We start from the raw sequence: 13,722 nt of genomic DNA, 5'->3' as shown, positions 1-13,722 counted from the left end.
GGTGTTGGCCTATTCACTGCTCTAAAGATCCATATCTTCTTGGGGGAGTTGATTTACACATTTTTATTGGAGGACAACAGGGGAGTGGGTCTCTTCCATCAATGGGAGCATTCACAGGTTCTTGAGCCAATCCAGACTTGTACCCCCTGAGGGTGGCTGGGCACACTGGGTATGTTCCCATCATCTTGAATGGGAACTGGGTAGTTGTAGGGTGTGGCCTGGTTGGTCATGGTGGCACATTTAGTGTATGGTCTGAAATCATAATTATAGCAAGGCTCCCTACACAATGACCACCAGCACTGGTTCCTTCACCCAAGCATCCTTTTCTTGTTTTTGTTTTTGAAACAAGGTCTACGTAGTCCTGGTTGTCCTAGAACTTGCTCTGTAGACCAGGTTGGCCTGCAACTCAGAAAGCTGCCTGCCTCTGCCTCCTGAGTCCTGGGATTAAAGGTGTGCACCATCACATCTAGCCAAGATCTCACTTGTTTTGTTGTTGTTGTTTTGAGATGGCAGGTCTCATGTAGCCCAGACTGGCTGTGAACTTTCTATATAGCTGAGAATGACACTGAATTCCTGCCTCTATCTCCTAGGTGCTGGGTGTACAGGTGGGTGTCACCACACCTGGTTTTATGTGGGATCACACCCAGCTTCATGTGTGCTAAGCAAGCACACTACTGCTTGAGGTACACCTCTAGTCTTTACTTAGTTTTTACAGCCAGAGTCCCACAGCTTTTCAGCTGAAACACTGAGGCTGAGACTTTGACCAGACTGACTCTTGTAACTGGGTAGACCTTGCTTAGTACAGTGATAGTCCAATCTGAAGAACCTGACCAGAACGTCCCTGACAAAAATCTGAATGTCTTTTAAGCCAAATGGTAGTGGCGCATGCCTTTAATCCCAGCACTTGGGAGGCAGGGGTAGGCAGATCTCTGAGTTCAAGGGCAGCCTGGGCTACAGAGTAAGCTCCAGGACAGCCAGGGAGACACCGAGAAACCCTGTCTTAAATAAACAAACCAACTGAACGTCTCTAAACTTCAAGTGGCAGCACTAAGATGGCCACAGGACAGTAGCTGCTACCAAGCAAAGCCGTTTGACTAACTGGCTTCCCTCCTCCCTTCCCTTTGGCACCCCACCCCCTACCCCCCATCTGTCCCTACGGGCTTTTCCAGAGCAGCCCACAACTCTCACCCACTTGCTGGGCCCAAAAAGGAGCAGAGACTTGGCTAGAGCCACACAGCTTCAGTCACTGAAGCCTAACTGATAATCTACTAGAGCTCTGGGCAGGGAGAGGAATTAGCTGGCCTCCACCCTTTGCCACTCTTTGCCAGCAAACTGCGCCTCACACACAACCACTCGGTTCCTTCCATAGGTACCCGTGTGGAAGCAGGGGTGGGAAGTGAAGAGGGATTCCTCTGCCCAGGGAGGGCTGCCACTTCATCATGGACCAACTGCTTCTCTGTCCCTGCTTTGCCACCTGAAACGCTGTCTCTAGCTCCAGCAAACACGGAAGGAGTCAGGGTGGTAAGCAATGTCAAAGCCACCGCACTGATGCCATTGCTGTGCTCAACTCCAGGCACTATAAGAGAGGCCAGGACAGCGAACAGATAAAGGGCAGGAATTCCAGTAAGTTCCTGACTCCTTGGCAAAAGATCTATACCCTTTCTTACAATGCAATCTACTCAGGTCCTGATCTTAATCCTTCAGAGACTTCATTTAAAGGTCATGTTCCCCTGCCTTGGGCTATCTGACTCCCAGTGGACTATACTGTCCATTTTCTGGTGACTAACTCAGACTTTCCTATGCTCTTTAGAGTTACTAGCCTCTTGAGAATCTAAAAACCATGGCCTTTTTCTCCAGAAAAACATCCCTATATGGAATTCTGCACACAACCAATCCAGAAGGCCACAGAAACACTCCTCTATCTGCTTGCCCAGTATCCTCCTACAAAATCATCTCCCACACCCCTGGTGCCGCCACTGCTTTTGGCCTAGTCACGTTCGTCTTCGCTATTTACATGCTCTCCCATTCCCTCATCCTCCCCCAAGTTTCTCTTTGTGGTCTCTTCTAGCTACTGCACTTCTGGGGACAGGTGCTGGGCCCAGACAAACAAGAAGGGACCAGCCTGACAGTAAACAGTGAGGAAGGGGTGTGAGATGGCTGCTTGGAGCTAAGGCCAGAACAGGGATAAAGTCAGCTGGTCCCAGGGCGGAGCCTGCTTTAAACAAATAAAAACAAAAGACTTGAAGCTTGAGACTTGGGCATCCCCTGGTGGCCAAATGGCTTCCACACATAAGATAAAACTATGGCAGACAGTAAAAAAACCCAAAGCACATCACCATCCGTCCAGATGATTCTCTCCTTTACCACCATGCCATGCTCCCCACAAAACTATCACAAAACACACCCCTAGAGGTTTTCTCCTTTTTTTAATCAATGACCACCTTTATCCAGCTTTGGAAATCTGGACAAAAAGAAGGCTGAGAGGAGGCCTGGTCCAGTGTCGAAGGGTCTCTGAGTGAGTCTGTCAGCACATGGCCCAGCTGGGCCTGTCATCAGTTGGGCACAGCAGTTTCCTGAGTATGAGCCAGTCCCACCCTCAGGGCAGCGTCCTGGTCCAGAGAGGAATAAAGGCCCCAGGTTGGGCCTATTCCCAAGGCCTTCAGGACGGTCAATAAATAGGTTAGATTCTGAGCCAGGCCTGGGAGGACGGGGTGTAAAAAGGGCAGGATCAGCTGCCCCAGGGATCCCAAAGAGGTCCTGGGTACTCTCCTGCCCTTCTCCAACAAGGAAGTAATAAATAGACCTTAACCTCAGGAACGGGTGTTGGAGCAGGGGATCCTTCCCCTAAAGTTAGTAATTAAATCTCATGTTAAAAACAAACCAGCCCTAACCCCTACCAGCATCTACAAAATCCTACAGGATAGGGTGACGGGCTAGCCTGCCTGGGGTACACAGTACCCAGCCCTGCAGGGTCCTGGAGGAGGCTTCATGTTTGTTCAGCGGCCCCTGGGGCTCCTTCTTCCTTTGGGGGTGGCTCCAGGAAAATAGGGGTGACTGGTGGTGGCTTCTTCACTCTGAAATGTAACAGAAGAATGATCTAGAGAAGATGACATGCTCCAACCCCAGGAGGGCATCTCCCAGGACAGAAGAGGCGACTTACGAGTACGGGGAGGCTGGGACCCCCACCACCAGAAAGTGGTTCTTCTTCCGAAATAATCTCCACAGGCCCTGGTGGTTACCACGAACATCCAGGTCCCATATATGGAGGCACTGGCAGGGATAGAGTAGAAGAACGGGATGGGTCAGGAAGTGTGGAGACAGCCCACTGAAGGTCTAGCAGCTGCCTCAATCTTCAAGAGCAAGCGTCCTCTGGAGTATGGATTTGAGCAGGGCTTAGAAGAGAGGTTCTTTGTTTCTTTGTTTTTTGAAACATGTTTCTCTGTGTAGCCCTGGCCATTCTGGAACTTGGTCTGTAGACCAGGCTGGCCTTAAACCTAAGAGATCCACCTGCCTCTGCCTCCCTGAGAGCTTGTATTAAAGGCATTCACCACTAGAGAACCACACCTGGCCAGGAAGTGGGGTTCTTGAGAGCATGAAAAGGTTCTGAGCTTGAAACTCTACAACAAAGACTCTCTGCTAGGTGGGGCAATGCATGTTGGTGAGGGTACTTCTGAGGCAGGTGAGCCCTGGGGCACCTTGGCAAGCTGAGTCCAGGTGGTGAAGTCATCATCTTTTTCCATTCGGATAAAGGCCACATAGGTATGGCCCTCTGTGTCTGGCAGGAAGGAGTCCTCACAAGGGTCCTTGCTGTGGTCCAAAACCTCGGCTTCACTGCATTGGGGACAGAAAAGTAAGGCCAGGACAGGACACACTTCCCAGGTGTGGTGAATGCTCTGTTGCTACTGAAATTCTTTTTATTTATTTAATTATTTTTGGTTTTTCAAGACAGGGTCTCTCTGTGTGCCCTGTCTGTCCTGGAACTTGCTCTGTAGACCAGTCTGGCCTCAAACTCAGAGATCCGCCTGTCTCTGCCTCCCAAGTGCTGGGATTAAATGTGTGTGCCAACAGCGCCCGGCCATCTTGAAATTCTTTGTAATGTTTACACTAGAGAACTCTGGTTTTCATTATCTATAGTGTCCGTAAGTGGTACTAAGAAAGCCTGTATTTTATTCCTTATCCCCTGCCATGCATCCCAGTTGCCTTAGGCCATACCTGAGCAGCCTGTGAATTTCCACTTCATAAGCTTCTTTCTTCAGACTGATGGGAAGAAGAAATGAATCAAGGGAAGGCGAGGCCCTCAGGCCCGTGGACAGGAATGGGCAGGGCGAAGGGTCACGGGGGAAAGGCACAGCACAGCAGGGCTCAGGTAAATACCCAAGGCCCTGGACAGGAAAGAACCAGCAAGGACTGGTCATCAAGCCTGCAGCTGTCCACCCCCTTGACCTGCTGCCAGCCTCTACCTGTCTACATTCCTGAGCTGGACACCTGGAACCGTGTTGAACTTGTGCTTCTTGAAGTAGGCTTCCTGGAACGGGAGTGAGGACAAAGTCAGGGCCGCCTTTAGTCTGCCCACACTTGCTCACTGACCCACCACAGAACCACAGGACCCAAACAATGGAGTAGAGCCTGGAAAGGGCTCTCTGACTGCCTCCAGCCTCTCCATCTTCTTGGCACCATCTTTGACAAGCTTTTACTAGCTTTAATTTGGGCTGGTCCCTTGGCTCATGCTACTGATCCCTGAATTAGTCCTGTTCCCACTGGTTTTTCCCAGGCTTGCTGCAGAGCCTTAGAAATAAAGAAGCAAGATGGAGGCAGGAGGGTCACAAGTTCAAGACCAGTCTCAGCTACATAGTTTGGAGACAGCCTGGGATATAAGAGACCCTAAAAAAACAACAAGAGCTGGAGAGATGGCTCAGAAGTTGAGAACACTGACTGCTCTTCCAGAGGTCCTGAGTTCAATTCCCACCAACCACATGGCGGCTCACAACCATCTGTAATGAAATCTGATGCCCTCTTCTGGTGTGCAGGCATACATGCAGACAGAATACCATATACATAATAAATAAATAAATCAATCTTCAAAAAAATTAAAATATGATTTATTAAAAAAACCAAGAGATGGTGGTGGAGACGCATGAGCATACACACACACACACACACACACACACACACACACACACACAGAGAGAGAGAGAGAGAGAGAGAGAGAGAGAGAGAGAGAGAGAGAGAGAGCGCTTTCTGTTGGATGAAGCCAATAGCCGAGATGGGTCAGAAGGAAGGAAACTGCTGATTCCGGCACCATGAATGACCTGAGGAAGCACTTGGCTTCCTTGGGAAATAAGGCTCTTTTATTAGCTTCCTCTGGGGGTCTTGCCGTCTTCCAGGATGTTCCAAACTAAATACACCCCTTGCAGCTGGACTGTTTCAAATGCACTCTTATTATAACAGGAGAGTGGACCTCCAGGTACAGCCAGGTGGAACGGAGGGGGCTAGGGACATCCTGGCTAACCTCAGGCTGAAACATGTGTGCCAATACTTGCAAGGACAGGAGAAGGCCCAGTGCTTAGAACAAGTATATCCTTTCTGCACCCACAGTTCAGTGATAGAAACAGTAGTAATGTACAATACCAGCTACTCTAATATAAAGCTTACAGTTTTTAACATTCTTTTTACATCTGTGAACTCATTTAGACTTCATAATGAGGCTGGAGAGGTGGCTCAGTGGTTAAGAGTACTTGCTGCTCTCTTATAGAGGTCCCTGGGTTCTCAGCACCCAAATGGTGGTTTACAGCCATCTGTAACTCCAGTCCCAGGAGATCTAATGCCCTCTTCCAGATTCCTCAGCTATCAGGCATGAACAGGACACACATGCAGTGGGTAAAACACTCACAGACAGGTAGTTTGGCTGTTTTATTTTCTGAGGGTATTCATTATGAAGTCCAGATGGCCTCAAACTATTGCCCATCATGCCTCAGCCTCTCAAGTGGTGGGGTCACAAGGCTTGTGATCTATGTTTGGCCCCTGGGAGGCAGCATTTTTTAAAAAAATATTTATTTTTGCCGGGCGTGGTGGCGCACGCCTTTAATCCCAGCACTCGGGAGGCAGAGCCAGGCGGATCTTTGAGTTCGAGGCCAGCCTGGGCTACCAAGTGAGTTCCAGGAAAGGCGCAAAGCTACACAGAGAAACCCTGTCTCGAAAAACCAAAAAAAAAAATAAAATAAAATAAAAAAATAAAAAATATTTATTTTTATGTGTATGGATGTTTTGCCTGCCTGTATGACTACACCATGTATGTGCAGTGCCACAGGGGGGGGGGGTCTGATACTCTAGAACTGGAGTTACAGATGGTTGTGAGCCACCATGTAGGTGCTGAGAATTGAATATCCAGGTCTTTTTTTTTTTTTTAAAAAAGATTTATTTATTTATTATGTATACAGTGTTCTGCCCGCAGGCCAGAAGAGGGCACCAGATCTCATTACGGATGGTTGTGAGCCACCATGTGGTTGCTGGGAATTGAACTCAGGACCTCTGGAAGAACAGCCAGTGCTCTTAACTGCTGAGCCATCTCTCCAGGCCCCCAGAGGGGGCATTTTTTACCTTCATCTTCCAGATAGAGAAACTGGTAAAAACAGAACAGTAATTAACATGGCTAGTGAGTGTCGGGACTAGGCTCCAGAATCCATGTCCTTGACCACAAAGTCATATAGTACCCTACTCCCTAATACCCCACTCACATGGAAGTAGCCATTCATGTTGAGGCCCACGATGCCAAAGTGATAGGATCGGGAAACATCTGGGATGATGCACTCTCGGCCCCGGCGCTGTTCCGGCATCCGCATCCACATGTCCCAGTCCCACAGCTGGGGTCACAGAATGTTATGAAGGCTACCAGTTTGGAGTTGATAGGGACTCCAGCCCTTTCATCTTATCCTGCTGGGTACCTTTTCTGGTGTGGGCCACTTGGGCTCAAGCTCCTCCTTGTATAAAGATTTCCTGAGCACCCATCCCAACCCAGGCATGGTCTCCACACGGTACAGTAGTGCTGGATCCTCAGCTGTGTGTTCATACCCCTAAGGACAAGGGGTATCATGGAGCATTAGTTCCAAACTTTGACAGACGCCCATGCTGACTAACCCCTGGCCACCCGACCTACCTGGTCATTCCAAGCAGAGATGCAGTACAGGCTGTCATCCTCCTCCAGCAGGTGGATGGACTGGCTCAGGAAACTGAGAGAGCCAGAGTTCAAGAGTTCAGAGAGGGACAAACCCAGACACACCACAATGCTGGCAGTCTCACTGTCTCCACCTTTTCTACCGTCTATACAAGCCCAGCGTACGCCCCCCGAGCTAAGCAAGCTCTCCCCCAACCTTGGGGCTCACTCAAAGCTCTCCAGCGTACCTCACCACATCCTTCCCTGGAGACCCAGTCAAGCACAGAACTCCCATGCGGCTTATAAGCACTTCAGTGGTGGGCTACCCCTGTCACCTGAAAAAATCCACAGCGATGTCCAGGTCCTCTTCCAGAACCACGGCAAACTTGGCCTCCTACAGGGACGGGAAGAGACACCATGGTTCCAAGGAGGCTGCTCTCGTCCCAGGGCTTTCTCTCTCCAACCCTCAGGGTTCACGTACTGCTCTGCTCCCCCATTTTTCAGATCAGAAGTGCAAGGCCAGGTGAGGCAAGAGTTTTCTCCATAACACAATTCTCTCCACAGACCCAAGGTATCCGTGGTACTCACCGGAAACAGGTTGAAAGTGGCAGTGAGGCTGGCCTTGTAGTGCTGGGTGGGGAATTGGGCACGTAAGATTTGAGGCAGAGGATGGGACCAGGTATCTGTCCCTTACACCCTTGCCAAGGAATACCTGAGACACACGGGCATTCTTGATGCTAATAGGGGTGTGCTGGATGCCCCTCAGACCAAACAGCGCCACCACATCCATCGGCTCCTGTGGGCATGGACACCAGTCATCGTGTGTGTTATCTTCTCCACCTCTACAGGTCCCAACATGTCAAGCTTCTCACATTTCACAGCCCTCACCAGCCCTCAGTGACCATGGCTGCTCAGTACCCACAGCTTTGTGTCCGGCTCTGACCCCAACCCCACTCACCTCATAGTAGCCATCAATGAAGACCGTTATCATCTGCGGAGATACCCCTTGGGCTGAGAGCAGAGAGCGCAGCATCCTGGGGAGCCCGGAAAAGTAGATTAGGGCTCCTCTGTCCTCTCAATTCACCACTCCCGTTTATAAATGGGCTCCTATGTCCCGTGTTTACCCATATCGAGCAGGCCCAGCATCTGCTGCCTCTCTGCTTCCTGCAAGTGTTACTTGTACAGGAAGGCGAGCCAAGGACCCACCCACCTCCTGACATCCCCGCTCGGTGCTGCACACAGCCCACTCCAGGCTCACCTGTACAGGTAATTGGGCCGGTTCCCTGCGATGACAGCCACAGGCACATTGAGGACCTTATTGTCTGGAAGCTGTGTGAGAAACAGCTTTTAGCTTCCCTTATTCCCCCTTCCAACTGGGATCTCCATTTAGAGAAGAATTCTCAGTGCAAAGAAGGGCCTCAGGAGCAGAAAGGAGCAGGCCAAGGGTCTTCCTTGTTCTTGTCTTTCCATACACACACACACACACACACACAGAGTCCAACTCAGCCCTGGTAACATGGCCTGCCCCACCCCCAACCTCTCTTCAGAGTTGAGTATACATCATGCTGAGCTAGCGCCTACCGGGTCAAGGTAGAGAAAACCTCAGCTGTGAATTGTTCCTAAGGCTCTTTGCTAAGCTGTGGAGGAGTCCAAGCCTCACTGCACTGGCCCCACTTACTGGGTCAGGGCTGAACTCAATAGGTGTCGGGTCCTTGCAGCTGCACACACTTCCATAGCCCTCAACTTTGCTGCAGAAGCGCCTGCGGCGGCGGTTCAGCTCCGTGTCTGCCCAGTGACACTCGGCCTCTAAGGGAAGGAGGAAATGGAGAGGGTGAAGGCGTCAGGCCAGCTAGGTGAGGGAAGCCCCAGGCACACAGTCAAGGAAAAATAGCCTCACAGAGGGTCCAAACGCCCATTGTCTGCTCAAGCCTTGCCCCTGAGCCCGGCCCCCACTGACCCCACCTTCAGCTGAGCTCAGTGGCACATCTGTCTTCAGCAGGACCGGGTCACCCCAGGAGGAGAGGGCAGGAGACTTAGAATGTTTCTCACCAAGTACAGGACCTTGCCGAAGGAAAAGGAAAAATGAAGGCCCAGACTTGAGTGTGGGGCTTCTTCCCAACTCCTTGCCCACTTTGACCTGAAGTATTACCACTGACTCCTATACACCCCCATCGCACACCCATCTCTTATCATTCTGCCCCTCCCTTGATACTACAGGGTGGACAGCCTTTGGTGCCCAAACCTCCTTTTCGTCCCACGAAGGCCCAAGTGTCCCTCCATCCAAGGGCAGGGCCTGCCTGGCTTCCCAGGCTCCTCAGCAGAGCCTTTGCTGTATCTTTGAGGTGGAAGGAGCCCTCATCCTAGAGGACCAAAAAAGACAGTCAACACGACCTGTGTGGGTCCAGGAGACCTGGCCTTATGCAGCACTGGTTATGTCTCAAGTACCACACATAAAATCTCTTACTTAAGTTGGCTCATTGAGTGACTCCAACAATACTCTTTGGTTACTGTCTTTCACAGACAAAAAAGTATTGAAGGCTTAAGAGTCTGAGACTCATTCAAGGTCACTCGGATACTAAGTCCTTCACCCACCTGACCAGCACCTGCCTCCTGCCACCGCTCCACACTCTTTTCCCAACACTGTCCTCATTCCCCTTTCTTTTCCGACTCCATTGGCATCCTCACTGTCCCTCAAGCTTGCCAGGTACTTCTCCATTTCAAGGCCTTTCCCGTAGATCATTCCAGAAGTTTCTACCTAGGCTGTTTTTCCTCCAGACAACTACAGGCTTACTTCTCTCTTCCTCCAGTCCTCCGCTCATATACTATTTCCCAATAGAGGTGTTCCCTCCCTAAAATGCAGCCATGTCTTTCTGCCTCTTTATTTTCTTCTTCTCTTGTCATTTCCTGACATTATAGGCTGGGTTGACTGTTCTATTGCTACCACTGGGATGTGAGCTCCAGGGAGGTGGGAATTCTGTCTTGCTTCCTATTGGATCTTCAACAACTAGTACAGTGGCATACAGCAGGTGCTCAGTAACTGCTGGACTGATTAAGAAACAAACAACAACTCCCCCCTCAAAAAAACAAAACAAAACAAAACAAAACCCACCAACCAAGGCTCAGACCGGAACTTGAGCTACCCTTCCCAGAAGTTCTTCCCATTCCCTTGAGCAAAGTCAGAGCTAGGGGCATGGAGAACACAGCCAGGGAGACTCACTGACCTTAACCGTGCAGATCAACACACGGCCGGGTGCCACCATGTTGAGGAACAGCACCATGGCTTCATCCTCATGAGGAGAGTACGTATCAAATACACGTTTTGCCATCACGTGGCCCTGGCAGGAGCAAACCTCTTATGAGATAGTGTTACCAGTAAGGAAGAGTGCAGCCTCAGCCCTCTGGGTCTCCCATCCTCAAGCTCACCGTGGCCTGGTTGAGGACAATGACGTGGATGCCTCGACCCTGCTCTCGGGCCTCATCCTCTAGCACCTGTACAGTGGCAGAAACATAATCCAGCTATTCACCTTGGCATTCACGGTGACTCTGTCTTACAAATATGAAACACACCAGCCTGCCAGTCACTGCTTACAGTTCTAACTCAGGCTCAAGGCTGTCTCTCCCTGAAAGCCCCCTTGGTACCCTCATCAGAAAAAGAGCATATCTCTTTACAATCTACCTTTTAACACTTTCATGGCATCTAGAGCCCTGGGCTGTCTCTGCTTAACTCTGAATATCCTATAATCCTCTACCAATAAGCGTCTCTCGGAAGAGCAAGTCCCATTACCTCTAGGACCCCAGTGCCTGGGCCGAGGCTGAAGCCCAAGGGACTAGGAAGGGGTTACATAATAAGTAAACCAGGGAGTTAGTGGCCTGCTGAGCCACTAACTGAGCACTTCCGAGACTTTGCCACACAGACATTTCATAGACCTTTTCCTTAATCCTAACAGGTAGAAACCAGTAGTCAGACAGGGCTTCAGTCCCCGGTCCTGACTGGACTGAAGATGCCGGTCCACTCACCGTGGTGCCATCTACTGCCACATACACTTTGCTTCTACTTGAGTACACTTCCACATCCAGCACACGTCGGGGACTGCTGCCTCTGCGCCGAGGGGACTCCAAGTGTCCTAGGGCCTCATCTGGAGAGGGAGTTGTTGGAACAGGCATGGATAACGTCTCACTAGCATAGTCCCCCACCCCATCCTCAGTGGACTCCCACCATAGTCTTGCTCTGGTTCCGGGTCTTCATTGGCTTCACTGATTGCTCTTCGAGTGTCTAGGATCAACTTGATGTTGACAATGACGGTCACCAGCAGGAAAAGCACAGCCCCTGTCTGAGTGGAAAGATGGGGGAGACTGAGGCACACCCCCTCCAGGTCACAGAGGTTTTCTGAAAGTTTGACCCTGGCTGTAGAGGACACAGGGAGAAAGAATCTGGGGCCTCTCTCTCCTCTTTCTGGTTCTCAATCAGGATGGGTTTGTGGCCATCCCCCAGAGAAGTTCCCCTGACGAGTCTCCCTCCAGCAGGCCCTTCTTACCCAGAGCTCTTGTATTTTTCCACTTGAGTCCTTGACTTCCTTGGTCCCCTCCATAACTAGTTCCTAGAGAGTGGATTTAGGACCCAAGAACCATAGCGGAGAATAGGAAGACACAGAACCTGGGCCACACTGCCTGACAGCTGGCTGTTCAGGGGCAAAGCCTTCCTGACAGACTTCTGGTTTCTGTTGGATGCCTAGGAGACCAGGCTTGGGTTCTGATTCCAGAATGCTGGGTCTTAATCACTGCCTGAGAAGGTCGTGACACACAGAGGTTCCCCTCCTGGAATCTGCTGCCTCTTCCTGGTAGCCGGGGCAGTTAGTCCACAGTCTATGCTAGGGTAAAGTTAGGAGGCCAGCCTTCCAGACATGTGGGACCTCACTTACCTGACAGAATCTCCGCAGGGCCCGCTGGTTTGTCAGTTTATACTTCCACGTAAGATACCAGCTCCGTTTCTTCCTCGCCCCGAAGGGCTTGATGAGGGGACTGGGCTTCCAGTCATCCATACTGGATTAGGGAGTCACCCCTGTCCCGGCCAGTCCATGACTTCAGGAATCTGAGGGGACCGTAGAGTCACATGGAGTAAGATGCTTCTCCCAAAGCCTAATGCCTTCTGGAGAGATGAGGACTTCTTAGCAACACTTCTCTCAGCAAACTGCTGAGCTGTGTGACCTAGGCAACGTGGCTCAACTTCTCTGGGTCTCGCCAGAAATTCTTTAGAGGAATTGGATCACCTGAAAATTCCCTGGGGCTGGAGAAACTAAGTCCAGACTCAGAGCCTCAGTGGAGGCCAGAAACTCAACTCTCACGATTCATCAGTCCTTACAAGGTGCAAATCCCAGTCCTTTCCAGCCCCGGGGTGGACCAGTTAACAGCGACCTCCCGCACCCTAATCCTCCACCCTCGCCCCATCCCATCGGGCTCAGCTCCTCTCCTCCCAGGGCGCAGGGACGCCGGAAGGTTCGGGAGACCCACCCAGCCCGCGCCAGCCCTCCGGGACCCGCACCGAGAGGCACTCACGGCTCAGGGGCCCCGGGCCCCACTCGGGCCCGCACAGTTCGGCCCCGCGCGCCGCGGCCTCCGCGGCCTCCGCCTCCTCCATGCCGCTCGCGCCCCGCCCCGGCCCAGCCGGCCCGCCCCGCCGCTTCCGCCGCCGCCGCCGCCGCCGCCGCGGGGTGAGAGGGCGTCGGGCGGCGCTTAGGGCGGCGGCCGCGGCCGGCGACTACAGCGTGCGAGGAGAGCCCGCATGCACAGCCTCTCCCGCAGGGTCGCAGCCGGCCACCAGTGGGCCTCGGGGGAGAGCAGATGCCCGCACCGCGGAGTCGGGAGCTAGCGGCTTCCCGGGGCTTCGGGCCATTTCCCTGAGCGCTCCAGGATCAGAGGGCTGCAGCATGAGGCCTGCATGGCCCAGCTCTGCGAGGCGGTTTGCAGGCTGAGGAGGAGAGGATTGAAAACCTGCTCCATTACTGTTCTGAGCGCCTCTGTTACCTTGATTCCATAAACCATGAATGATAGGCGCTGTGATTTTCCGAATCTTTTATTTGGCTTTTGTTTCTTTCTTTCTTTCTTTCTTTTTTTTTTTTTTTTTTCGAGACAGGGTTTCTCTGTTTCCCTGGTTATCCTGGAACTCACTCCGTAGACTAGACGTTTGCCGGCCTCTGCCTCCTGAGTGCTGGGATTAAAGGCATGCACCACCACCGCCGTGTTGATTATCTGATTCTTTAAAAACAAAAACAAAAAAAACCCCTAAAAGTTATTTTTAATTATGTGCATGTGTGTGCATGTACAAGTAGTGAGGGTGTGCCTTGAGACCAGAGCTTCGATCTGAGACCCCTGGAGCAGGAGTTAAAGTTGTGACCTTGCCTGTCATAGTGCAATGAACCTAACTGAGCCTCTGGATGAGCAGCAGGTGTGCTTAAGCATAGAGCCATCTCCAACCCCTGATTAGTCTTTTTTGAGGGGGCAGGAGGTTGAGACAGGGTCTCTCCATTTAGCCCTGGCTGTCCTGGAACTCCCTATGTAGACCAGGACTTGAGCTC

The 13,722-nt window shown here is 51.5% G+C and overlaps 1 protein-coding gene across 4 annotated transcripts; it reads right to left on the bottom strand.

Annotated features, from left to right (window-relative positions):
* Positions 1–2,407: 2,407 nt before the first annotated feature.
* Positions 2,408–12,807, bottom strand: Pomgnt1 (protein O-linked mannose N-acetylglucosaminyltransferase 1 (beta 1,2-)). Of its 4 annotated transcripts, XM_059254754.1 has the most exons (23): positions 12,704–12,807; positions 12,070–12,239; positions 11,367–11,481; positions 11,168–11,286; positions 10,574–10,639; positions 10,372–10,485; positions 9,393–9,510; positions 9,113–9,211; positions 8,829–8,956; positions 8,409–8,479; positions 8,109–8,184; positions 7,863–7,946; positions 7,739–7,780; positions 7,486–7,544; positions 7,154–7,226; positions 6,942–7,070; positions 6,735–6,860; positions 4,461–4,525; positions 4,213–4,257; positions 3,696–3,831; positions 3,161–3,270; positions 2,959–3,074; positions 2,408–2,609 (listed from the first exon to the last, which is right to left on the bottom strand). In XM_059254754.1, the coding sequence occupies exons 2-22, from the start codon at positions 12,187–12,189 to the stop codon at positions 2,987–2,989; spliced, it is 1,983 nt and encodes a 660-aa protein (XP_059110737.1). In that variant the 5' UTR covers positions 12,190–12,239; positions 12,704–12,807; the 3' UTR covers positions 2,408–2,609; positions 2,959–2,986. The 4 variants fall into 4 exon arrangements, with proteins under 4 accessions (XP_059110737.1, XP_059110735.1, XP_059110736.1 ...); XM_059254752.1 differs by having other exon boundaries at positions 2,408–3,074; XM_059254753.1 differs by having other exon boundaries at positions 2,408–3,074; positions 12,690–12,706.
* Positions 12,808–13,722: the final 915 nt, after the last annotated feature.

This window comes from Peromyscus eremicus, chromosome 2, assembly GCF_949786415.1.
Source record: "Peromyscus eremicus chromosome 2, PerEre_H2_v1, whole genome shotgun sequence".
NCBI lineage: Eukaryota > Metazoa > Chordata > Mammalia > Rodentia > Cricetidae > Peromyscus > Peromyscus eremicus.
This window is presented reverse-complemented; position numbering and strand designations above follow the sequence as displayed.